The 26,886-nt window shown below is 44.6% G+C and overlaps 1 protein-coding gene across 1 annotated transcript in view; it reads right to left on the bottom strand.

Moving 5' to 3' along the window:
- Positions 1 to 26,035, bottom strand: part of sdc3 (syndecan 3) — a 40,789-nt gene extending 14,754 nt beyond the window's left edge. The window contains exons 1-2 of the mRNA XM_079288235.1: positions 25,580 to 26,035; positions 2,873 to 2,966 (exon numbers count right to left, since the gene is read on the bottom strand). Coding sequence (XP_079144361.1) covers positions 2,873 to 2,966; positions 25,580 to 25,633 — 148 coding nt within the window. The 5' untranslated portion in view covers positions 25,634 to 26,035. The remainder of the gene's footprint in view (positions 1 to 2,872; positions 2,967 to 25,579) is intronic.
- Between the last annotated feature and the right edge of the window lie 851 nt (positions 26,036 to 26,886).

The following is a 26,886-nucleotide window of genomic DNA, read 5'->3' as shown; positions in this document are numbered from 1 at the left end:
TGACTCAATTAAAAAACAACCAGCAGGGGAGTAAAAAAAACGTCTCACTCGTTCACACATCCCCTTTATTACTCAACGCACCCACACACTCACACAAACAGTAAATCAGAAACTGAGACGACGGCTGTGTTTGAAATCAATCCCTCTGACACTCATTCACTACTCGCTGCACAACAAACACTCACTAATTTACTATCTACGGAGCTATAAATTGAGATTTCAGTCACTTATAAATGCACCTTCACTTTATATCATCAATAACAGGTGTAGTGTTGCGTGATATTTTCGGGATCTATAAAGTGTGAGCCATTGCACGGTGGGCCTTGGGGACTTCTTGTTTCATGCCACGGTGGGGAAAACTAAATAGAATGGGACCATCATTCATTTGATGAAATATACTTGTGTTTACCCTGCTATGACATGTCAAAATGGCTGCTGTGAAAAAGGCCCTTTGCTCTGAGTTGGAGGACTCACAATGCACAGGCAAAAAAAAAAAGAAAGGTCAGAATCTGTAAAGAGGCCACGATATCCTGACCTTTAATGATCATGTTCGTCAGTTTACAAAAATGCTGGACACTAGATATTGTCTAGAGCCTCCCTGGTTTCTTACTGTGACGCGTAACGTCCAACTCGACGCTCCTTGAGGTCTTTGTTGGCATTGCTCCTACAGATCTACTGAAGAAATTATACAAAACTGAGTACTCTCCATGACTAGCAAACTGAGCTCTATGTGTAAAATCAGTGCGGTGCTCCTTTAAAAAGACAACTGTCTGTCCCCTCTCATCGTAAACGTCCATACACCCGATCACACAGCGCAGCTCTGTTTGTTTTGTCAAATGACTTTCGGGTCATAAAGTACTGTCTTGATTTTATTGACAACTCAGCGAAGCAATCACGGTGGCAATCAAATTGCTATTTTCTGCTCGTTTAGCTATCTGTCAACACAAACACAAACATATGCAAATGGCGACAACTATTAAATGGTAAATGTATTAAAACATGGAGCGCAGAACGGAGGTTTAACCAACTGAGACAAGGCTGTCTGTCCCTCTCCTCACCAGATGGTCGCTGCGATGTGTTTTGTTGAGGGCCGACTGAATAAGTGAGAGAAAAATACAGTTTTACTTTTGTTTTGACATTTTAGAGCGTGGATTTAAAAAAATAAATTACCTGGAAAAACTGAAGTGAATGCACATAAACAGCACTGTCAAAATCAGCTAGCTTAGTGTTGCCATGGTCTGGAAGAGAGGAGAGGAGAGGAGAGGAGAGGAGAGGAGAGGAGAGGAGAGGAGAAGAGAGGAGAGGAGAGGAGAGAAGAGGAGAGGAGAGAAGAGAGGAGACAAGAGAAGAGGAGACAAGAGAAGAGGAGAGGAGAGAAGAGGAGAGGAGGTATTGACAATGGCGCAGACTAATCCTTTTCCTTCTTAAATCTCATAATAGTATTATACCACCTTTCATTTTGTTATAGCAGGGAAGCTCCTTAGGTTGAAAGAGAAACAAATTGAATTTACAGGCACAAAGACATGAAGGCTGACAGAGGAGCCGGAGAGGATATCGAAATATGGACTCGAACAACGCAGCTTCTGTTAAACTTATCAGGCGCCTCACAATGCCACATTGTGACGCAGCGGTGACACAGAATGCACATCTGTCTGTTGTAAATGAGCTTTGGAGATAAAGCAATTTGCTGAGCAGCTTCAACCACAGGGGGTGCCTCTGCTGCACTCTCCTGCTCTCAATTGTAATTATTATCTTCTCCAGGAGATTGAGTATTAGGTCGTGTGTGTGCATGAGTGCTTTAGTGTGTGTGTGTGTGTGTGTCTGTCCGTCGACAGCTAATCTCCTGGACCCATCAGCCTATTATTTGTTTGTGCTTCTTTATTAATGTATGCTAAAGGCGTCTCGTAGTTCCAGTGATTCATACTTTTTGAAATCCTTTTTTTCCTTGTTTAATATTGTCCACTGACTCTTCGCTCCTCTTAACTTGCTGGTAGGGGCTGTGAACAACAACTGCTTCAGTTTGCACTCTTTTCTTCCTCTACGGACTACGAATTCTTCCTCTCTTGACTTGCATGCCGAGATAAAACAATTTCATCCATGAACATATGGAGATATAACGATTGCTGAGCAAATGACAAACTGAACCGGGCGCTGACTACAACGGAGTTAGTTAGATGTTGCATCGATGAAAATGAGTGAAAAACATCAGATAGGCTTGAGCTCTATAAGGGGGGAAATAGTGTTTGTTATTCATTCAATCAAACATTACAGCAGTAGTTTGCAGACACAGCTGGCATAGATCACTCTACTGATTGCATTTTTCGAGTTTATTTTGAGCGCGCTCGCCACTAGCCTGAACCGAAGGCAGACCTCAATGAGTCATGCTCAATAAACAGAGCCATGCTCAGGATTCAACTGCCAGATCAGAAACTCTGATTGAGTTACACCAACGTGATTTACGTTAAGTAGGTAATTCCTACACGCGCAGGCAGCCAGCTCACTCAAATACAGACATACGCTTGCAGATAGGTGCACACAACGGCCTAATCTGTGTGGACTGTGATCTGATTAGAGCAAATAAGATGTAGGGGAATTTGAGCCCGGGTTGCTGTTTGTTCGTAAGGGTGTGTATGTGTTTAAAGGTGCAATAAATCTGTATCAAAACAGTTGAGCCATATGTGTGCGTGGCCTCTGTGTGCGTGGCCTCCATGCATGTGAGTCTGGCGACCAGAGCGACCATAACTCGAGGACACGGAGAGGGTGTGGGGGGGTGGGGACTTCAGGGTAAGCAGATTGAAACCCAGCAGCTGTCGAGGTTTGAAAGAACCAGGGCGTGAGTGTGTAACACACACACACACACACAGATACTTACAGCCAGAGCCGGAGCCCGAGTAGAGGTCCTCGTCGTCGTAGAACTCGTCTGTCGTCGAGCCTTCGTCATCGATAGACGGGGACCAAGTCTGTCCCTGGGAGAAACACAGAGATGAAAGAGACGAGAGTTATTCACCATGAATGACTGGGCTGTTTGTCATTTTGTTTAAATAGAGAAACCACTTTGGCAGATTACATGCACGCACAGACACACACGCACAGATGCAGGGAGCATTATGGTGGACAGAGTAACATCTGTCCGTCTGAGGCTCCATAGAGGAGCATATTTAATGAGTTCATCTAAAGCTGGGATTTTGGCAGAGGAACATCAAAGCTTTTAAGGAGAGAGGGGTTTCATTCAGTCTCTGCTTACATGCCAGTTACAAGTGATGCTCAGCCTGTAAAGTAGCATGGAGAAGCAGTTAGCTTTTGAACTGAGGCTGGTGTACTCACAATTGTATTAATTGTTCGATATATGTTAGAAAAAAATGTTAGAAAATAGTGAAGAATGCTCCGTTCATATTTCCAAAGCCGAATGTCTTATTTTGTCCAACCAACAGTATGAAACCCAAATATATTCATTTTCTGTTGATATAAAACAGAGAAAAGCACCAAATCCACACCTTTGAAAAGCTCAAACAAAAGAATGTTCAATCAGCTAATCGATCAACGAATTGCACTAAATTGTTGATCGATAAAATGTCAGAAAACAGTGAACAAGACTACAAGTCTAAAGTCACGCTAGCAGCTCTGTGAGGCTGTGTATTAGAAGTGGACATGGTCTCTTGACGTTTTGAAGACATTTTGTCTGTCCTCGTCTTGGTTTTTACTGGAAGTGTCACGAGAGAAATTACTTAATAATTTATGATCAATGCTGTTGTTGGTACATCGTTTCAGTAACTCATGTGGACTTTGAATGGGATAAATTCACCATCTCCTTTGAATAACTGCTGCTCTACAGTTTTACAGCTGTACTGTAAAACTGTCTCTCATGGATCATTTCACAGCCTCCTCCCTGCTCATCACTGCACCTCAATCCAGACACATTTTCATATGTGAGGGGAAAAGTGCAACTTCTGTCAGGGGCAGGTACGAGAGATTAGTCGTTGATCGTTTGGGGAGGTTGAACCTCTGAAGTGAGTGACCTCAGCCTCCGGTCGCTTTGAGGCCGATCCCTCGTTTCTCTTCACTCATCTCTGTCATCTTTCTCTTGACCTCAATTCCTCCGTCCCTGCGTCGCTTAAACACAAGCGTTAGCACTCACAAAGGGTCAATTAACACTGCTATCAAATGAATGCACGACGAGACACCGCCCGTACTGCTGCACAAAGATACGTTTCATACGACACACATACCGCACTGTGTTTCAAGACACAAGTACGGCTACTGTACTTGAAGACTGCCTATTTCAAGTATTTGCAGGCAAATATATTCCATGTAGAAACTCATTTTGAAATGCACTGTCTCTCTTTTGATCTCTATCAATATGTTCAATATTTTGTCATTGGTATAATGTATTTAAGTACATTTACTGAAGTAGGACTACTGTATTTCCCTTTTATTTTACTTTATTTTACTCTAGTAGATTTATCTGGTTCCTGGTTACGTTGCAAATAAGGCTTTACATGCAGAATATACAGAATATGAAGCATTGTTACAGATTAAACTACCAAACAGTAAACAAAGTAAAAGTTTTCAACAGTAAACTGTTTTAGCTTGGCCATATTATGGCATTAGTAATCATAACTCAGTATTATACTATAAAATAACATGACTACGAGCGACCTCTTTCTACATACAAGACGTCTGTTGTTAAGTTAATGCGTTTTTTACAGTGTGGTATTGCTACTTTTATTGAATTAACAGAGCTGAATACTTCTTCCATTACTGCATTATGTGGCCAGATTCAGCTCACTTAACAGCTAAGTAGCACAATGTCGCGATGCCAAGAACAACGGGCTCAGTTTGTCTCCAGGTGTTGGAAAACAGTCAGAGTCCACTGCTGCAGATGTGACCGAAACAAACTTATCTCCTCAGCAATCTTAAGCCCATGCTGAGGCCTTGCAGAGCTGTGTCTTTACCAGCCTCTGTGATGCTAATTGTGCACGCACAGAGGCCGAGGCTCCTCCCCGGCTCCAGAAAGAGGAAACCTGATGCCTTTAAAAGCCAATAAAAGCATAATGGAATCTAGAAACCCGAGCATCTCAGTCCATCACATCTCAGCGTGAGGTGGAGTTGAAACGCTATATGTACCTCATGAAAATGGAATTGAATTGAAGTTGTTTGGAGCCTCGACACACGGAGGATACAGGCTTCACGAAGCGGAAGGATGAGAGTGTGTGCGTGTATCACGCTTCGGGTGTAAATATGTATGTGAAACAGTGAGTGTGTGTGTGTGTGTGTGAAGGCCTGGTGATCTCAAACCCAGGAAGTGCTGAAAAGTACTAAAAAGACGTTTCAGTGCAAGCATGGTGCGAATGTGTGTGTGTGTGTGTGTGCGTGTTGGATTCCAAGGATCAGTTTTAGAATGAAGGCCGTTGCTATGGGCAACCTTTGCCTTTCACAGAAAATCCCATCTTCTTGTGAGAAGCTACCAGACACAGACCAGCACTCACCCTATCACACACAAATAAGAGCTCCAGCTACAGAAGCAAAGGTGTTATGTAACGTCAAATAAACAACCCTCAAAACAGTCTGCTCCTCCAGCTCCCCCCTCGCTATCTGTCCCTCCCACTCTGCCTCCCTCCGTCTCCCCCCTCTGGATCCACAAACACTGTGCCAGTATATCCCCATCCTTGCCCTATTTTCTTTTAATCTTAAATTCACAGATCTTATCTCGAGGCTAGCCCCCCTAAATTCGGCATGACCCCAAAAAACACACACACATATTTAACTAAACACACACACGCCCCACCCCGAAGCCCACCCCAGGGGCCCCTCAAGTCCCCTATACACACAACAACCTCCAGGACATATACTGCAACTGCAGAGGCTATGTTTACCTTTAACGGTAATATAATCACCTCTCTGTCTCGACATGTTTCATTTATGAGAAGATATTATAAGTGTGAATTCACGCTATGGCGGGCAGTAGTGCGTCACTGCATGTAATTAGTGTGTGTGTGTGTGTGTGTGTTTGTGTCTGAATGGATATAATCACAGGTTTCCTTTGTGGTGCGTTTGTTGCACACACATGCCCCTCAGACCTGTGTTTGTGTGTGTTTTAAGTGATTTTGGGGGAGTCGAATCGGGCCGGCTCTGCATTTTGTCTCCGTTACAGAAGCTATAAACAGCTGTACTTTCTGCCTGCGTCACATAGCTAACAAACCACGACGAAACACAACGAGCTCTCTTCCACCGCACGCATAACCCGGGGCCAAAATCGTCTGTATGTTGCCCTCAATTTCCCTACACCACTGCATTTTGTTCCCATTTGTTATGAAAGGAAACTGTAAGATGACAGCCATATTCCTCTGGATCTGCGGATTGAATGCAATCCTGCTTTTTGGCAGCATATGAAGCACTGCCATTGTAAGACACGCGGTGCCAGTTGGAGTCATTTTAAAACAATCTGGGAGCGTTGGGGTTTATTATATACATATAATTATGTATACTTTTGTAAAAGGAGATGGAGAAACATAAAATTGAAGGACAAAACAAAAAAAACACAGAACCTGTGTTTGTTGGAGTCATGTCATGTTGTGACAAAGCCAACACAGGTGTGTCCTCTGAGGGGGTTGCAACATTTGCGGTGACTCAGGTATAAACCTGATCTAAAGCTGACATCATGCATTGCACTATTCATTTCATCCTGTGCACTATAGTCACTCTGTCAGTGTGGCACACTCACACACACACACACACACGAACGCACACAGCTTGTGGTAGATGTGTGTAACCCAAAGACGATTTTCTTTTTTGGGTTGATTTTCCTCCTGGACCGGTTCAGTTCAGATATCCCCTTCAGGGCTAGCAGGGCAGATGGGGAGCTTCTTTGTGATTGACTTCAAATGCATTCCTCAGTAACCCGAGAGGCTGCGGCTGCACAATGCCTGGCGCGCGCAAACACACACACACACACACACACACACACACACACAAGCATTTTTAAGCTCCTGATACAGTAGACGCAATGCTGCTCTGCTGTAGAAAAATAATCGTTAATTGTGCTTTTTAATAAGCGAGATTTTATCGGAGCGAATGTTCTCGACTGCTGCAGCATTTCTGAGCTCTCAAAACTGTGAAGAATCGTTTAAATACTCCCTCTGCTTTCTGGCACCATCTTTCTGTGAGTCCCACTCTTTTAACCGGCCCCCATTTACTGCATCCCCAGTGTTGAAGGAGAGGAGGGAACAGAAATACAATGAAAAACATTGAGGTCACATCCATTGTATTCTTTCTTTCACGTCATTTTGTTTTTTTAACATCACACTACTCAGGAAGGAATAGATCAACGTTTTCCCAAGTGGCATTACAGATATTATGGTCACAAAAAAGGTGATGACACTCCAAACCTCAGCATATAGTGCTACCCATGCAGAGAGGTCACCTCTGTATGTTTTGTCATTACACGACCGACTAGGACAGTCCAGACTTTTTGTTTTGCAACCGCTCAAAAATAAAGCCGCGTCTACTTGAGTCACAGGTGTGAGAGTCGTGAGCAGTTTCACCAAAGAGAGATTTTCTCCTTTAAACTCTCAGATTATTTCATTTGAATGACACACTGGAAAATAAGACATTTTCCAAATTCTAAACCTGTGCTCTGTTATCGCTTATCTCTCTTCTATTTTTAGCTATGAATCCATCTCTTCTCTTTCTTAAATGATCTATTCGTTTTGATAAGTCATCTTGAACCACGGAGCATATACATACATTTATCAAATCAAATATGATTTTGAGTGACTAGCTAACCCCGCCCACAGCATTAAAATCACACTGGGGGTTGAAACCACTTTTGATCGAATAAAATCAGATAGATTTGACTTCTTGTATGTCGATAACTGGCCCACATACTAAATATATCACATTTCTTGAGATAAAGATGCTCTTACTTCCGTTTCACTGTGACTTAAATCATTTTTAGTGACCAGGAAAGTTAATTTCACAAGAAAAAAAAGCAAGATCAAAGAAAAGTCTGAAAGAATGAATACAACCAATTTGGAAGAACAATATTTGTTCTTCTTTCCTATTCAATAAAGCATCTTGCAATTCCTCAGATGTATCCTGTGACCTGCTGGAGATGTCAGGTTGACAACCTCTCGACTTGAAGAGCGTCACATACCGGAGCTTCAGGGAAGTTCGGTCAGGCATTGAAAACGTTTTGTCAAATCATAATATGTTGATGACATGATGTGTTCAGCAATGGGTCTGTCTCTGTTGAGCTTGCTCACATGAGCAGAGCCAAATGTGCAAACTGAATGTGTATTATCGTTGCAATGAATGGCTTAAACTTCGATGTCGGGTGTCCTGATTGAGCTAAAGTGCTGGATGTGAAACACGTCAACCATGCACTTGAACACATCATGAGAGCTCTGGCTATACGAAACAACAATCATCCGGTCGAAATTTGAGACCCAGATCAGCCCTTCGATGAGGCAAAGTGATCTTTACGGGCCACATTTCCACCTTCCCCGCAGTTTAATTCAATGTAGGCGGAGTGCCCACGCTCCATAAAGCAGCTGCTGATTCACGGCCGTTTCTGTGTCTGCTTCCCTCCAGAGCGGAGACACGCTGATAACAGCCACGCTGCTCGCTGACGGGAATGGACCGTTGATAATTCTTTATTTATCTGAAAAAACGGTCAGACTGCTTGGCACATGACCTCCAACTACTCGCACGCTTACAGGGAAAAATAATGCAGCCTGTTCACTGTTTTCTGTTCCGCACCCATCTTTCTTTCCGGAGTGGATTCCCGGGCCTGTCGATAGTGACCTCTAATCTCCCTCCATCCTTTTGCTTTTCCACGCCGTCTCACTCTCCGCCCTGCTCTTCGTCTCCTATACCAGCTGGGCGGGTTGGAACCTGGACGCTGACACACTTACAGTCAGACAAGGAGATGTGAGAGCGATAGAGGGCAGGCAATGTGTGTGCGTGCGTGTGAGTAGGTTACCAGGTGGTGGCCTGGTTAAGACACCTGCCATCTTCAGCAGAGATTAGCACAGAAAGCCTCTGCACAGTCACGCTGCTCACACACTCGATGAGACCTAATAGCACGAACACGCGGAGGGGGTCGGATGTCGAGACAGTATCTTGTAAAGTCAGGTGCACTGCTGTGAGTCACTGAGTCTATCCAGGTGACTTAAAATCCTAAAATATACTCTTATGCTTATTCATGGCCAGATCTTGAGCCATTGGGCCCCTGGGCACGTGCACATTAAAGGGCCCCTTCTTGCTCGAGCACTCCTGCACATTGTTCGTAGTTTTGCGTGTTTTTTGTGGTACTATGCAGGTTCGAGTTCTGTTGTTGGTTGGAACTATTTTTTTCATGCTTGAGATGAAGAGAGGCTGAAACAATCGTGACAACTTTCCATCCAAATGAAATGCAAGTTTTCAAAAGGATTTCCTGAACATCAGCTTTAGAAAGGCTCCCAATCTCGTATGAAGCACCTTTAAAGTAGGTTAACTCTACACACTGTGCAGCTGTACAAGGGGAAAATGAACAAAAGAGCACAGTTATCAGGCGTATCAACAAGTAGTTGATATTAAGGTTAAAAATGTTATCTATAGATCCCTCACCAAAGAATAGTGTCACTTTAAGACTTCCACTCTTGCTTAGGGCCACCCGACACAATTCAGTAACGCATCCATTTTTAAAAAGAATCTACTGGTAACTGTGCCTCTGAATCACAATAATTTCCTCCCAGCAGGCTTTGAAACTCAACTATGAACAGTGGCAATTTGGCAATATTTTAAAAGAAATCATGGATTGTGCCTTCAAACAAGAAGACTGCATGCAATAAATGATATATAATAATCCTCACCCTGTGGGTCACAACCATTCAGCATCCCTCAGAGTGATTTTCCAGCTCTGTTCCTTATGCATAAATGTACTGTCACAGTCTTAACGTCTGTGATGAACGTCTTCTGTGAAATAGTAAATATTTCAGCCGTAAACGCTGTAAAACAGCTCCAGATCTCGAAGTTAAATTATCATTGAGCATCAAGAGATTCTCTGGCGTAACAGCTGCAGCAGGGGGTCATAAGCAGGCACCACTTTGTGTTTGGAACCCGCTGAGCAATTTCACACTCATTAGCCGTTTAAAAGATGGGAAGTGGTTATGGGTGTCTTGGATTAACTACGACTACATGGGGATTAATACAAAAAGTATTTTAGATGTCAGTGTTTAGCCACATCTTTTGGTATTTAACAAAAACAAAGTGTGATATTTATTGCAGTTGATGTTGTTTTTAGATCTGGAATAAAACTGGTGTTCAACAGCAAAAAAAAGAGGCTTTGTGGACATACTGCTGCGAGAAGCGCTGAGTGGGAAGGTAGAAACAGCTATTTAGTCCACTGCCAAACACATTCTGATCTTTTCCGGCATGTTTGTCCCAGTTTTTCACACGCGAGCGATCTCTGTGACCAATGAACGTGAACCACCGAGCAAACCTGTAAACACGCTCATGCACAACAGCCAGGAAATGAGTGGAACACTTTTTTCTCCCTCCACTATTTTTGGTCTTTTCTCACGATCAGATTCCTGATAGCGCAACTGTGGCCGATCCAAAACGCAGCCACGTTGGCCGTATTAATTCCACGTACAAAACCTGTGGGAGGATGTCATTACATTGGCTCTAGTTTATTATTCCAGCTCTCGCTCTGGCCCTAAAGCTGTCTCGGTGCAGCAACAAACCAAAACTGAAAACCATCCAGGCACTAATATTATCCTTCTAATATTATCTTTCTCCACTGAGTTATAAGGACAAAGAATATATATAAAAGATTATATATATATATATATATATATATATATATATATATATATATATATATATATATATATATATATATATATATATATATATATATATGTATAAAGGACTAAGTGATGAATGACCTCATGGAAAGTAATGCATTTGCTATATATGGTACAGTGAATGGCTTGGTCAGAGAACTGCAGGGTGAGAACAGGTGCAGAGTGGAGGAGAGAGGCACTCATCTGGAATAGTGAAAGCAGAAAGACTTTCAATATTTATCTCTATGTATCTGTTACAAAACAATAGACCCATTACAATGCCTTCATGACAATGTTCAGTGTACCTTCAACAGAGCGTAGCATTACTTTAAATCAGTCAAAGGCTTTTGCATTCGCTTCATTGTTAGCTCGACGATTACTCCTCATGAGGTGGAGGGCTGCCTGCCCCCCCTCTTTCATGAAATTGATTGCAGAGGTCACGATGTGACTTAAAATTGAGAAAGCAAGGTTCACTTTAAATAAATCACTTGAATAAATAGAATCTGCATTGATTCTGTGGGGAATCTTTCCTTCATAGCAACTTGCTGGCTAATGTCTTCCACAAGCAGATATTTTGACAATATATATGTTTTTCTGTTGTGTTGTTTTCTGTTGTACCCTTCTTCTATATTGCAGTTTTTATTGAAAGTGGCGGACTCTGCCATTCCCGCACGGGATTCAAATTGCCGACCTACGCACTCTGGATTCACAGGAAACAGTGCATGTACACCTGTGTTATGGAATCTTATTTGATCGACATCAGCCCCACTTTCCTGCAGCGATACCAAAACTGCATTATAGGCCGCAGCTAACGCAGAGCCAGCACTGCTTCTAATCCACGTGACCAAACGCAGGGTAGCGTTATTGTGAAGGAGTCACAGGACAGGCAACGTATTTGTTACCGAGGTTAGGGCCGACTGGGATTGTTCATCATGAAAGCGTAATGATATTTCCGTCACCATGTGCAGCGTGAAATGAGATCGCGATTGAAATGATTATTGACGTACTGATTAACTCAAACGACCCGAGTTTATTTGGCTGCACCGTAAACAGAGACGACGGCAGCTCTTCTGCTGTGTTTCTGGTTACGTAGCTGCTCGTTTTAACTGCACTTGCCGTTACCACGGTAACCACAGGTGATGCCGAAATGAACCTCGACTTGACCTCAACTACAAATGGGATTTAAATGAATACTGTGTGTTTAACTTGTGATGTCTCAGTATCTCTGACAAAACGAGCAGCTGACACTAACACTCGCAGCAGACTCAGTAGATATCACATGACTGTGTAGTGACACATCAGCTGGCCCCACACCGTGTAATGGACTGGAGCTGACACACACACACACACACACACACACACACACACACACACACACACTAATGCTGTAGATCCACTCATCTCGTGTACAGGGGAGCAGTATGATTGGAGGAGGGGTGATACAGAGACAGAGAGGCAGAGAGATGTATATCTGTATGTAGGACCCAGCTGTTATACTCATCTAACAATCCAACATGATTAAAGACCACATCTCAAGGCTAGCTCACACACACACTCACATACACAGACACTCACATACACGCACACACACACAAACACGAGGCCTCTCTGCGTGGAATCCTCCTACATTATATATGACCTTATAGAACATGTATCTCCGAGAGAGAGAGAGAGTGTGTGTGTGTGTGCGTGTGTGTGCGTGTGTCACTGTCCTGCTGCCAGAAATACCTTGAGATTCCACAATACGCCACCGTATATTTGTGTGCTTATGAGGGTGTGTGTTATAAGATTTGTCCATGGTGTTTAGGGAGTGCAAGTGTGTCTGATTGTTGTGTGTGTGTGTGTGTGTGTGTGTGTGTGTGGGTGTGTGTGTGTGTGTGTGCATTGATGTTTGGTTGGAGAAATGTTGCAGTGAGCAGTGAATGCTGCTGGTTGGTTGGTGGGTCAATGACTGTGTTTTTGTAGCAGCTTCTATGAAGTGCCGGAGAGAGAGCAGAATGCCGATGTATATGAGTGTGTGTGTGTGTGCGTGTGTGTGTTTGTGTGTGATTACAGCCTGGCTCAATGGGCCTATTTCTGCGGGGCCAGTGGGAGGGCGTGGCGCCTGTTGCTGGAACTTTTCTTGTGTTTCTAAGGAACTTTTGAAAAGGGGCTCAGAAATGTGGCTGCATGTGAGAGAGAGCGCCCCGCGGACCATGATGCCTTTGTGTAGCCTCGAGCGAGAGAGAGGGGCACTCAAAGTACACTCAGAAACAGTAATCAATGGTCTCTTCTCAGCCCCAAATCGAAAACCGTAACACACATATAAGAGAATCTCACGCACACACACACACACACACACATGCACACACACAGTGATGTGAATCACAAGGCAGCATCACATAATTACAGCTTGTGTAATCAGGGTAATGACAGTCGTGCGACTTTACGAACCCCAAGGAATGAGAAGAAATCGATGCACGAAAGGCAGCGTTTTAGAGAGGAAACGGTGCAAATGGAGAATACTTGAGAGGAAAAAGCATGGCGCGATGGATGGGATGGATGGACCCAGAGGCAAAGGAGGGGTGGAGAACGGGAGAGGAGCGTTTTTGTCTTTGAAGCGGAGGAGAAAAATCCAATCAGCCCCGGGTAATTCAATCTGGAATGGAAAGATGCACCTTTGCGGCTGTGTGTGCAGAGGGCATGATGCATATAATTATCATGCCATACCTCTATTCCTCTCTCTCACACACACACAGAGGAGGTAAACAAATTGCTGCTTCAGGGGCACCCTGAGCAGCTGACCTTGCTCTCTTGGCTCTTTCCCACTGGTTGACTGACATTCGCAAACTGGCTGCCAATCCCGAGCCTTGGAGCGGTTTCTGGCCAATGACTGTAAGCCAAATGTGACCGTGGGCGCCGCCAGATAGTCGATTGATTCTTCATGTATCATAACAGCTCTTGATATCGAACACTAATTAGGCAGGGTGCGATAAGCCGAGAGCAGCGGACGGTCTCGGTCTTAATGGGCCACACAGACTGAATGCTTGTGACCGAATCAGATGTTTATCATGGGACACTGATGAACTCGAGTGAATCACTGTCAGAAGACTTCAACGGATCGTCGGCCGACATGGGAAACTCGTGGGGAAATTAGACGTTTGCTTCGTCCAGATTTGTTTCAATGAACGGCTCGTGTGTGTCGTCTCTGCGGATGTTGTTTTATCGTTTGTGTCATCTGATATGATTGTATAAGGAAATGGCTCCCAGCCATGTGATCAGGACCCACCAAAGGGACGGCAATATGTTTAACCCTCTAACGCCCACTCCTCCAGAGATACTATATTTTAAAGATTTCTTTTTTCGTCTGCTACCTGAATTATTGATGCAAATCAGGCTTTTTCTTCTGAAATATGTGATACTTGTTCATCTTCAGGCCTCTTAACATGTTCAAATGAATAATTTAAGCAGGGGAAATCACCCTTTGGTTTTAAAAATGTTTTAAAAGATGCCTATAAGAACATCTAATTGCTGTTTTGTAACAGTTTGTTTATGTATTAGTGGTCATGTCTTTATTGTTTTAGCTGTTATATTACACATGCACACACGCTCACACACACTCGACACAATTACATTATTTTTTTCTTTTTCTTTACTTTCTTTGTTTTGTTGTAATGTAATGTCTTATGCATATTTTATTTTTTCTTTGTAATTTTGTAAAATTGTATTATTATATAGGTGGAGGCTTCAAATAAGCCCAGTTGGCTTTCTGCCTCTTCCTGCACTGTGACATTCATTGATCTCTGTTATGTTTGATGATTTTAAATTTAGTTGTTTGAATTGTGCAAAATAAATAACTCAAAACTCAACTACTTGCAGCCAATGGACGTATGCAACTAGGGATGAACAACATTTTGGGCAATGTGCTGATTTGCTTTCTTGGTGAAGTCTCGTCACCACGCCTGTTATTAGACAAGACCTGTGCATTGGTGTAAACTGTGGTTCATCAATAAATAACGCCAACACGTAGCTGCCCCTCAAACCACTAATCTCAGCTCTACAAATGCATGAAGCAGGTTGGTGTAAGCAAGCAGATGATACGGATTAATCGGCAAAATGTGCGGAACAGGAGTTCCCTGTTGCCATTCAGACAGTGGTATCTTCCTTCAGCCTCTGTTAAACCACCTCATCTGAAGAATAAATATTACACCAAGCTTCAGGTGGGAGCGTGTTCATCCGTCTCCGACTGTTCTTCAGCGGTGGAGAGAACGCCTCATCCCTCTGTAGACAACATTCCTCACTGACTAATTAATTAAGAGGTGGATTTAAGAAACTAATGGCTGGAGAATGATTGTCTAACACGTAGATTAGCTCGGCAGTACTTGGTATAATAATTGGTGATCGTTAATTCCTTGACACCGTGAGCTGGCTTTAATCAAAGTGTGATTTTGGAGCTTGCGAGTGGCGGAGTGGTCAGTGTTGGAGTAAACCAGTGGAGACGTGTAACCGGAGGACAGGGAGATATATGGGTTGTGATACGATCTTGCTCTTCCAGCCGTCCTGTCTCTTCTGTCTCGGTGTAATCCTGTCCAGGTTGTTCCCCCCGTTCAATCTGTCTCAGCTGCTGTAAGCTCTTTACAGGCCTTCTAAACCACCAGTCTCTCTCTCTCTCTCTCTCTCTCTCTCTCTCTCTCGGCTGCTACCGGTACACCAATCCACCTCATCCAGCTCCCTTTCGTTTCCTCTTTTTTCCTCCTCGTCAGCTCCTCTGCCCTTTTATCATTTCACTCGACCTAAAGCCAATCCCTCCCCATTCATCTCACGCTATTTTCTGATGAGCTACTCGTATCCTTTTTCCACTTTTACATATTAACAATTTCTAATCTGTCTCTAGTCTCCCCTCGTTACCTCTCCACATCTGTTGCTTTTGGTTCTTCTATCCAATCTGCCTTTCTTTTCTTTTTTCTATTCTTCTGCTGCACTTTGGCCACCACCGCTCCTTCATTTTCACTTTTGTGTGTGATTGCCTCTGACCTCATTCGCCTTTCATTCTCTTCAGATCTCCTCTCCCTCCATCTCAAATCACTTTCCAACCAGTCGTCACACCTTTTCTGCTCTGTTCAATTTCTCCCCCCCCCCCCCCCTATTGTTAAGATACAATCTATGTTCAGTGATTACAAAGCCAAATATGTCTGGTCACAATTAGGGTTGGGTATTGAACCTCTAGACACGGCATTACAGGAAATGAGGGGAAAGAGAGCACAACAACAAAAAAGAATCAACCTGCGGACATTGTAATTATAGTCTGTGTGGCTTTCACTAGGCTGCCATGACACCTGAACCTCTAAACTATTTTGGTACTGATCGAAATTTGTTGAAAGAGAGAGGAGAAACTTCCCAAATGCTAAAAGTAAGGGAAAAGTCAGGTGAACGAGACCTAACTTTGGGAAGCAGAAATGCATTTAATCGCCAACTATTTTGATAATCAATTCATTATTTCCGTCATTTTGTCAAGTTAAAATGCTGAACATTTTCTAGTTGCATTTAATCATTTGTGAGGATTTTCTGCTTCCCATTTTGGTAGATTGAACATCTTTCGGTTTTGGTTGGACAAAACATGCCGTCTGTAGACAGATTCATGAATTTAATTCAATTTAATCGTTAGTTCCAGTCCAATTGTATTTCATTCGTGCAAACATCTTGCACAGCCGCTTCCGTTTAGACAACAGTTAACGTCGGAGCTTATTTTGGTAAATATAAATATATATAAAAGGTAACAAATAAAAGATTCAGTTTGGTGTTGGTTAATTAATGTCTAAAGAAATCATACCTTTCTTCTATCAGCTCCTCCTCCTCCTCTTCCTCCTCCTCCTCCTCCTGTCTCCAATGTTTCAGTGTTCTTTGACCTGTCAATCTGTCATGTATATCTGCCTCATCATATCATGTCCTGTCATACAGACACCCCACTCAGTCCAACATGGGATGACAATTATCCTGAAACACATACGGCTTAATACACACACACACACACACACACACACACACCTACACGTACACACACACTCCGTGTCAGTCAGCTTTTCAGACCTGGGTCTCTGCTGGCTAAGATCCACAACTGTTGGAAGGAAAGATTACTAATGAATCACCTGCTGCTGCAACAGTGTGTGTGTGTGTGTGTGTGTGTGTGTGTGTGTGTGTGTGTGTGTGTGTGTGTGTGTGTGTGTGTGTGTGTGTGTGTGTGTGTGTGTGTGGAGGCATTTATAGAAAGGCCCTATGGGAAAGAGAATCTGCTGCAAACACCAGGCAATATTACAGAATCCCTTCCCTCCCAACCACACACACACACACACACTTCTTCACTCTCTTCCACACATACACACACACACACACACACACACACACACACACACAGCTCATTAGCTTCAATGGCTCGTTCAAACTGCAAAGGCCTTTGAAAGAGCCCTTTAAAGCACTGGGGTTCAAAGGTTTACTTGAGAGACTCCACACAAACACACACATTCTCGTACGCGCACACACACACACACAGCGGGTTTCAGTGTCTGCATTTAATTGGATCGATGTTCTTCCCTCATGACTTGCCCATAATTGAGGGGACATGAGTAACATGTGGGAAGCCTTTTGTTACTAAGTTCCTGTTTATTAAAACGGGCAGAATAAAAGAGGAGCTCTGCAGCGACGGAGGAGGAGGTGGAGGAGGAGGGCTGGTGGGTAGAGGGTGTAGACATGGATTGATGGAGAGAGGAAAAACGTTGCAGCAATGAGCTCCTGACCTCGTTCACTCCTCTGTCGGGACGCTGGGCTAAATAATTCAAACGCACACATGCAGTCACATGCTCTCCGCACACAGTATTTCTCGTTCAGCCTCCCTGTGCTCCTTCGTCGTCTTCTCTGCCTCCGTTTCGACATGCAAACGCATGCACGTAAAAACACACACCTACAGAATATATAAAACTCCCCCTTTGGGCACCACACAGGAAGCTCCCTCCTGACTTGGAGCTTGAAGGCCGGATCTATAAATACTCATTTCCTGTGTCCATCCTATAACCAAGTGAGCAACCAGTGACCACTTAAATGCACAAACACAGGGTGTTCACATCAGTATGCAACCGAGTAGATCTCTGTCACAGTTTGAGTCGTGATGAAATGATGATGAAATGCTGCTGCCCACAGATAAGACCAACATACATCAAAAAATAAAGCTGCAATCCATTTTATTTCTGCCTTGAAGAAGTACAAGCATCAGAAATGGATATCTGTAAATCACAACTGACAAAATCTCTTTGATATCAGAAAGAAAACGATGGCATGACGATCGTGCTTGAAAATCGCATCTGTGACGCTGACGAGATTCAAAGAGTGGACAAAATGAAACGATGACAAAACATTTATATATCCAATCAATGCTCGTGCATGCATCTTGGAAAATCTAACTGTGATTCATCGTAGTTTCTACCGAGCCTCTTTTCACCACAACCACCAACAGCCCATGAGACATGAGAGCTGTTCGGTGAAGTAAAGTACTTTCACAAATGTAGCACCGTCCAGCAAGCCATTCAAATTTTCACGCGTAAAAAATCCCTTCCATTTAGATTTGGCTTGACGTCGTTCCCATTTTACTTGATCTTTACCTCTTCCTGCAGGACCTAAGAGACGATCCCCTGAGGCGACGCACTCTCTTTCTTCCACTGTGTCTTCATTTACGAGCACTCTCTGCCACCATTAAGTGCAAACAAACTTAGCGGGCTTTGAGTGGCCAAAGTGGCCATTTTCAAAGATGGGCTTCCAGAGGAACAGTGATAGCATTTCCAGCCAGAGGAAGTCAAAAATGTCTCCTCCAATGAAATGCAGCCGAGGAAACGACTTCCTTAAACAGAGCTAGCCGGGAAGATTTGGTGTCACTAACGGCCGACTGCAGCGAAAGCATAAAACGTTTCCCAAAGTGACGGTTTAAAAAAGATATATATCATAGACGAGCAGTCAGTCAACAAAGTTCATTTCTATGCATAACTTTGAAATTGTAATCTTATATTCTGTTTTTAGGGTGAATTTGTAACATCTGTCCAGATGAAAAATAGCCTCTCGGCTGACTCTGGCGCATTTACAGGAATGTTTTATTAATGTGCACTCTACCTGACAAATCAACCAATTAAAGAAGCAAAGAAGGAGAAGAGGATGTTCGGCTCTTTTTGTGGCCATTTTGTGTGTGCGTGTTTTTAGCAAGCACATTGGTGACAGCAAACGAGAAGAGAGAAACCTGGAAACAAACTGGGGAAGCTGCGATTGTGATGGTCATCATCTTAAAAGCCTTCCAGGCAATTAGTCGACGATCAAAACGGTTGGTGATATTCTTTGAAAAAAAAAACTACTATTATTTCTATAATCGAGTACTCTGACGGTTATCTTTCTTTATTTACCGATTAGTCCATAAAGTGTCAGAAATGTGTCAAAATTGAGGTGACCTATTCAAATGTATTGTCTGATGAAGACCATTTGAAATGGCTGAATGCTCCAGAAGAAGCTAGTAAGTGGAAAAATGTTCCAAAACAAAAGTTTGAGTGACACATTTAAAACATTTTTAAATGTGAAGTTGCTGACAGAATTGCCATCAACAAACAGGCCAACAGATGGAGAGGGAGATCGGGGGAGTTGTGTGTTGGAGGTCAGATGGAGGCCAGCCTCACAGCGATGACACTCAGGGTCTGATCAGGACTTTGAAGGCCTTATCGCGGCCTCGGCTCACTCTTTATCAGCCGCCTGCCAGGAAATGCACATTCCAGCAGTCCCATTGGACCGCATTGGGTTTCAGCTCTGCATGACCCCGCACATCCGGCCCTTCGTTAACCTAATTACCCCGTCGTTACGGAAACGTGTGAGGAAAGAGAGACGTGCTAACGAGATTAAAAATACATACATGGATTAAATGAATAAAAAATGACAACATCATCTTAGCAGCGTTAGTATGCTGGTGGACGCCATTTATGATTCTCACTCTGTCAAACACACACACACACACACACACACAGGTTTGTTAGTGGGAAGGAGGCGCCCTGTTTTTGAGGTTTTAGTTTGGAGCGAAAGCTCTGACACACACACAGAAATCTCTGAATGCTTTGTGGTTTGGGGAGCCGGTACTGCATGTATGCTCTCTAATTTAGAGTCCTGTAATAGCCCGCCCACACACACACACACACACACACACACACACACACTACTGTCTGTACTTTTTAATTTAACGTAGTGGGAGTGAGGGATAAGAGCGGAGGAAAGGAGGGAGGAGCAGGAAAAGAGTCAGAAAATAGAGAATGAAAAGCTGTGAATGAGAGAAGCAGAAGAGGTGAGGGGAAGCAGAATGAAGGAGAGGAGGGAGAGAGGAGGTGAGGGAGGGGATGGGGAGGGGAAGAAGTACAGCGATAAAGCTGTGACAGCGGCAGCCATGCTGGTTGTCATGGCGACGGCCGCTGAGAGCAGGTAGAGCGCGGTCCCATGGGAGTGAGCGGCGCATGCCTCCCTCCCCCCTCCCCCCATCCCTCCCCATCATCCAACACCCCGCTCCGTCTCTCTCTCTCTCTCTCTCGCTCTCTGTCTCCACATCCCAATAGCCCCCATCTTAACCTCCTCTCCTTCCCTCGGCTCTTTTTTTTTTACATCCTCTCTCGACCACTCAGCGCTCGATCTGTTTCCTTTCTTTCCCACTCTTCCCTCTGCTATCTCTAGCATCTTCATCTCGTCATTACCGTCACTCTTTTTCCATCCTTACTTCCTCCACTCTTTCCCTCCTTCTCATTATCTTGTGGTCTGTACACCTCCCTTTTTCCATTCCTCCCCCTCCCTCCCTCCCTCCTCTTTTCTCTATATTCATCTCACCCCCCCCTCTCCAGAGAATATGTATGTGAGTATGTCTGCACAGCGCTGCCCAATTACTGCAGGGGAGACTTGGTGTGTGTGTGTTAGCGTGTGTTTAGTAGCTACACGAGCTGTGTTTCTAGCCTGTTTTGACCTACCTAAAACACCTCCAGCGTTCTCCGTCTCCCTCTGACTCACTGAATCAACAAAAATGCTGCACAGCACCGCGACTATTCACCAGCACTGCGAGTGTGTGAGTGTGTGTGTGTGGAAGATAATCAGGACTTTAATGTTAACGGTGCATATATGTGAGCAATGCGTGCCGGCACTTGTGTGCGTCTGTGTCACTGGTCGTGATGAGAGGAGCCAAATGTCTCCAGTGGGATGCGTTCAGGCTGTAACTGCATTCTTTCTAATTCGTGGGATGACTTGAACACATTCCACAGGGAAAGTTCAGTGTTGCACAATGTGGCGGAGCCAAATGATTGAAGAAAACAGGTACTTTCTAAACTGTGACTGGCCGTGTGAACAGAGAGTCACGCAGACTAGAAAGTGCAACAATATGGCACCTCAGCCTGGGTGTTTGGCAGGCACAAATGTATTTTAGGATCCATTCAGATGCTGTATTGGTGTGAAAACACCAATACAGCAATGTAAACTTACTGCATTTAAAGTCCTTAAGTAAAAGAACTGAAGTATTATCAACTAAATGGACGTAAAGTGTCATGTAAACGTATTAATTCTGCAGACAGTTTGGGGTCGGGCATCTCCAACTGGTCACGAGATGAATCTCAACGTGGTCGTGAGACGATTAACGAGAAAGGAAAGAAGAAAGTTGACGTGTTCTCGTACACATATTACGCTTTTGGACTCTCTCGTGAGTTCTACCTCCTTAGGCCTCAAACCATTCGGTGAGAGGTACATGTTTCCTTTACGTTGCTATGTACTCATGGCTTCCCCACTAATATTGACCAAAATCTTATATTGGCTTTGAAGATCCTCTGATGGAGCGATGCCAACACTGGAGTGATGAGCTCCCTGCACTGTGTCTTTGGTAGAGGAGACAGGCATCAACCCTTTTGAACCTTCTGCAAACAAGCTGCGGCGCAGCAGGGATACAAAGAAATACTGTAGCGTAATCCATAAAAGCATGGATTAATGCATCAGCACGTGTGAAAGATAAAATGTGTGCGACCTTAGGAATATTGCGACACCTAAAGAGATTGCTGTGTCAATGTCTTTCGAGCTCCCTCAGGGACAATAATGACAGCCTGTGATTTATCATCACTCATGTTGATGGTTTTCTATTCGGGGGGCTGAGCTTTTAGAGCAAATTCTGAGCTCCCATTGTTCTTTGGGCTCACACACAGAAATAACAGGTATTGTGAAGGCGGGCTCCTCCGTCTCCACGCGCTCTTATCGGCCTAATAGTAAATGGGAAATTCCATTCCCTCCGAGCTGAATCAGGCTCGAAAACTTTCTTCACTCCGTGAGAAGGAAAAACGAATTTCAGTCAAATGTGGCACATCTGCCATGCCATGTGATAAGGAATTGCTTTCAGATATGAGTGAGCAGCCTGTGGACACATCCAACACACACACACACACACACGCACACACAAATAGCCGAAAGGGTGGTGACACTGAAGGCCATCATTATTCTCTCTCTCTCTCTCTGTCCACGTCGGCCATTTGAATGCAGCTCCGGATATGAACTTAGATCCATTTCATTTCCTCGATCCTCGAGAAGACGACCCCCATAACCCTCACCCATCCTTTCACACACACACCTGAAATACCTCTCCCACGCCACGAGTGGTTTCTACCTGCCAGCTTGCATGTGTTTGTGTGTGTGTGTGAGGGGACTTTGTCCTCCAGGAGAGTGAGAAGTACCCACTTCCTGTGTCAAATTGCCTCTCACATTCCACACTCTCCCTCAATTCGCCTCGCTCGGGCTATTTTTTCCTCTTTCTTGCTCCTTCTCTCTTTCTTGGTCTCTCTATGGGGGGCTTTGTCAGCAATCGGAGGCACAAAACACTGATTCATTCCATGAGTTAAACATGATCCTCAAGAACACAACGCTCCCCCCCCCCCCCCACACACACACACACACACACACTTTTCAAGGAGCGAGGGCTGGCGAGAACAAGTTTGTGGCAGTGAAGATTCACTCCTTTTGAGCCCACACACAGACAGATGGGCAGTCAGCGCTCTCATGAAGGCAGATGGATGCATGTGCACACACACACACACACACACACCGGCTATCTGTGGGATACAACAGATGTCTGTGGGAAAATCGGTCTCCCATGTAAAATATAGTCGCCCGGATATGATGTCATAAGACCGATCCCAGCGGGGATCACTCATCAGAGGAAACACACACACACACACACACACACACACAGAGTCAGTTGGTTTCAAGCCAAGAGGCTTCTAAAGAAAGATCTTGTTGGCAAATGCATGTAAAAGAGGGTCATGTGTGCGTTCAAGGCCTGGGCTGCTTGAGGTGAGTCTTGCAATTATTAGACTGTTGACATGTGTGTGTGTGTGTGTGTGTGTGTGTGTGTTACCAATTCGAGCACCACCTGCATTCAACTGTGCACTCCAAACACAGTGTCTATGTAAGTGTGCTATGTGTCTATGTGTCACACCTGTCTCCATCTGTGCACTTAGAGACAGATTAGGTCAGCTTGATGCCAAGGATCTTTGGCAAAGAACAGATTGACCAAGTAATAATCTGTGTGTGTGTGTGTGTGTGTGTGTGTGTGTGTGTGTGTGTGTGTGTGTGTGTGTGTGTGTGTGTGTGTAGTGTTGAAAATCCCAGCTAAACCCAGTGGAGCATCACAGCTCAAGCAGCGCAGAGGAACTCCAATATGTTGACAATCTACAAATATTGTGCGCAAGCTAAGAAATTAAGCCTGAACTAGAGACCGTTTTGAGACGGGATCACACAGGTACAACACCCATCTGTGAACTAATCCTTCATTTTGGTCTCAACTGCTCACCTGTACAGTTTTGTGACTGCATCTTATATGGTCATGAGACTATCACTGTCACAAAATGTGGTTGTTCCACACACACACACACACACACACAAGGTGAAAACAATACCAGCAACTCACTGTTGCAGCTGGTAATTAGGCAAGGCAAGGTGATCGACTGTCCCGGGGCCACAGACCCTGTGGGAACTTAAAAGCCTCAGGTATAAACTGCAGTATAAGCTGCATGGCAATTGGTTTTGGTAATTGGCCTATAATTATTAGAATATTTTTTTGGGGAATTTGCACCATTAAAATGTAATATGAGCTAAGGTGGGTTCTGCATTTTTAGGTGATTTTGTTGTCGTGTCTTGTGTCAAAATCTAGTTTCAAAAGTCAGACTTTTCTAATTTGCTTACTTTTTTTATGCATATTCCTCAAAAAGTTCTGGGTTTTTTGTATGAGGAGAAAAGAGTAGATCCTAAATTATCATTCCAGCAATGAAGTAGGTTGGCAACTTTGGAGGCGACAGGGTAGGTCTGCACATAGCACATTTTGGCACCAAATCATGAATTGGCCATGAATGAAAGTACATTTAAAGGAGATAAAACATCATGCAGTATAAAATAGATGACTATAAACTCACTGCGGAGCACCAGTAACACAGACTAGAAGGATATTATCAGGATGTTTTCTTGTTCATTTACATTCCAAAGTAGATTTAGACTATTTTTGTGCTTGCTTCCTTTTCTCTCAATGGTTCACTAAGCTTCCTCCCTCCTCTTCCTCCTCCTCATATCTCCTCATCGGATAAATCTGGATTAATCGGTAACGGAAGGTGTGGGCGTGCTGTGAGGGGGGGATGTGGAGGGACGCGTGAAGCTCGGCATGGATGGTTCCGGAGAGGAGGAGGTGTCTGGAGAGGGAGGTGGGGGCTCGCGCATTCCTAATCAGTTTCCCTTCTCGCGATTCCCGATGACATCATTCCATCCAAGCCTTCGTTCGCGCACCGCATCGCCGTTAACGTCCCCGTTACCCCACCCACTTTTAACAAACACACTGCCGCACGCGCACACAACACACACACACACCTCTGGTTATACCGGGAGGATGGCCCTGGTCAGATTCAGGCATCCGGACAATGAGGCCGCCCGTTAGCAGTTACGGGATTGTGTGCACTTTACAGGTTGGACCAACCCCACCCCCTCTATCTCACACACACACACACACACACACACACACACACACACACACACACACACACACACACACACACACACACACACACACACACACGTCCTACAGCGCGATTACCCGGTAATAGAGTCGTTAAAGCCGCAGTATGACTGGAGCACTCCTAATAACGGCAGGATGTGAGCTGGTGACACAGACACCACATAACGAGGAACCGCACAAAGACCTGTAATCAAGCTCAATTAGAGATTACCCGCTAATTACAGACAGACACACACACACACACACACACACACACACACACACACACACACACACACACACACACACACCTCCTGACTCGGGGGGGGGGGGGGGACACAGGCCATAAACCCCGACACTGAGACACAAAGGCTGGTGTGTGTGTGTGTGTGTGTGTGTGTGTGTGTGTGTGTGTGTGTGTGTGTGTGTGTGTGTGTGTGTGTGTGTGTGTGTGTGTGTGCGTAAAACCGGGGGGTGGGGGTGCCCGGGGAGTCACGGACGTCCAATACGGGCTGATAAGTAGGTCGAGTGCAGGATTTCCTACCGATCCCCGACCGTCACTGTCTCATTGATGATAGCGCACTGCACACGCGCACCCACACACACACACACACACACACACCGCACGCACGCACACGCATGCAACCTAAATGCCCTGACTCCTGTGAGCACAGGAGCTCCCCGGTTAACAAAGGATCGAGAGGTGCGTGCTTACCGTGGCGGTGTGAGCAAGCAGCGCCGTGAGCGCCAACAGCCAAGGCAGCTCCATGATCGGGGTGCGCGGGCACAGCGTCCCGGTGCCTCCGCTGCCTTCACGGTGTTCAGGGGAGATTTGGGGGGGGGGGGGACAAAAGCTGCTGCTGCTTGCTGTCGGTGTCTCGGTAGTCTGTCCAACTTCAGAGCGCGCAGCCCGTCCGCGCGACCATCCGTCCTTCTAGTCGGTTTTTTTTAATCCAAGGCTTCACGAGCTGCTGCTGGTCCAGGTACCGGTGAAGCAATGAGATTTGCGCGAGGCCTCTTCTCTCGCTCTTCTCTGTCTGTTTCTCTGAGTTTTTTGTGCTCAAGACCTTTTTAGATTTACTACCGGGAGACGCCAGACCTCGTCTCTCTCTCTCTCTCTCTCTCTCTCTCTCTCTCTCTCTCTCTCTCTCTCTCTCTCTCTCTCTCTCTCTCTCTCTCTCTCCACACACTCTGTCTTTCTCTCTCCTCCCCCTCTCCGTTAAGGGCAGGATGTTCCGTATGGCGACGCTGCTTGGCCTGGGAGTCTGGCAGAAGGAGGGGCGCGTGCGAGGGCGCGTACATGTGTGTGAGCGTGTGTGTGCGCAACGCATGTGCGTGTCAAAGAAGGGCGAGGATGCCCCCTGCAGTCCGTGTAGGCACCCGCAGCCCCCCAAAGCGGCCCTTTTTCAAACACACACACGTACAACACTGCGCACCGCGGGCCATCCACGGCCGCTGCCCAGGTTGTGGTTTGATTTTCCGTCTCGCGCTCAGGTGGTTCCGGGTGGCTGCACGCGACGATTATCCTACACCAGGGGTCTCAAACTCATTTTCACTCTGGGCCACATCAGCATCAGGTTGTACATGTAAGACGGTGTAAATGTAACTACTCCTAACATATTGTCAAATAACTGTCTCTGCATTTGATTATTGTTTATTAAAGTGTAAAAATATTGTACATGCAGTTATATAAATGTAAAAATATATTAATAACTATTAAAGAAAAATATCAAAGACAAATATCAAACAAGTTATTACAATAACTTTGTTCAAAGCCTAAGATCCTTTCAAGGGTGCGTTTGCACAATCCCACGTGAAGTATTTCATGTGTTTTAAAGCCACGTTTAAAGTCTTCAATGTACTCACAACACATTTACATGTCAAGTGTACAGTAACCAGCCAAAGAGCTGCTTCTATGACTGTGTGTTTAAGTATCTCATCATTTTCACTTTCTATCTCATCATTTTATTAAAAAATAAAATATTCTTTACTTTTTTGCTGGTGGATTCGCGGGCCATATAA

The sequence above is a fragment of the Melanostigma gelatinosum genome (genome assembly GCF_949748355.1).
Source record: "Melanostigma gelatinosum genome assembly, chromosome: 17".
NCBI classification, from domain to species: domain Eukaryota; kingdom Metazoa; phylum Chordata; class Actinopteri; order Perciformes; family Zoarcidae; genus Melanostigma; species Melanostigma gelatinosum.
This window is presented reverse-complemented; position numbering and strand designations above follow the sequence as displayed.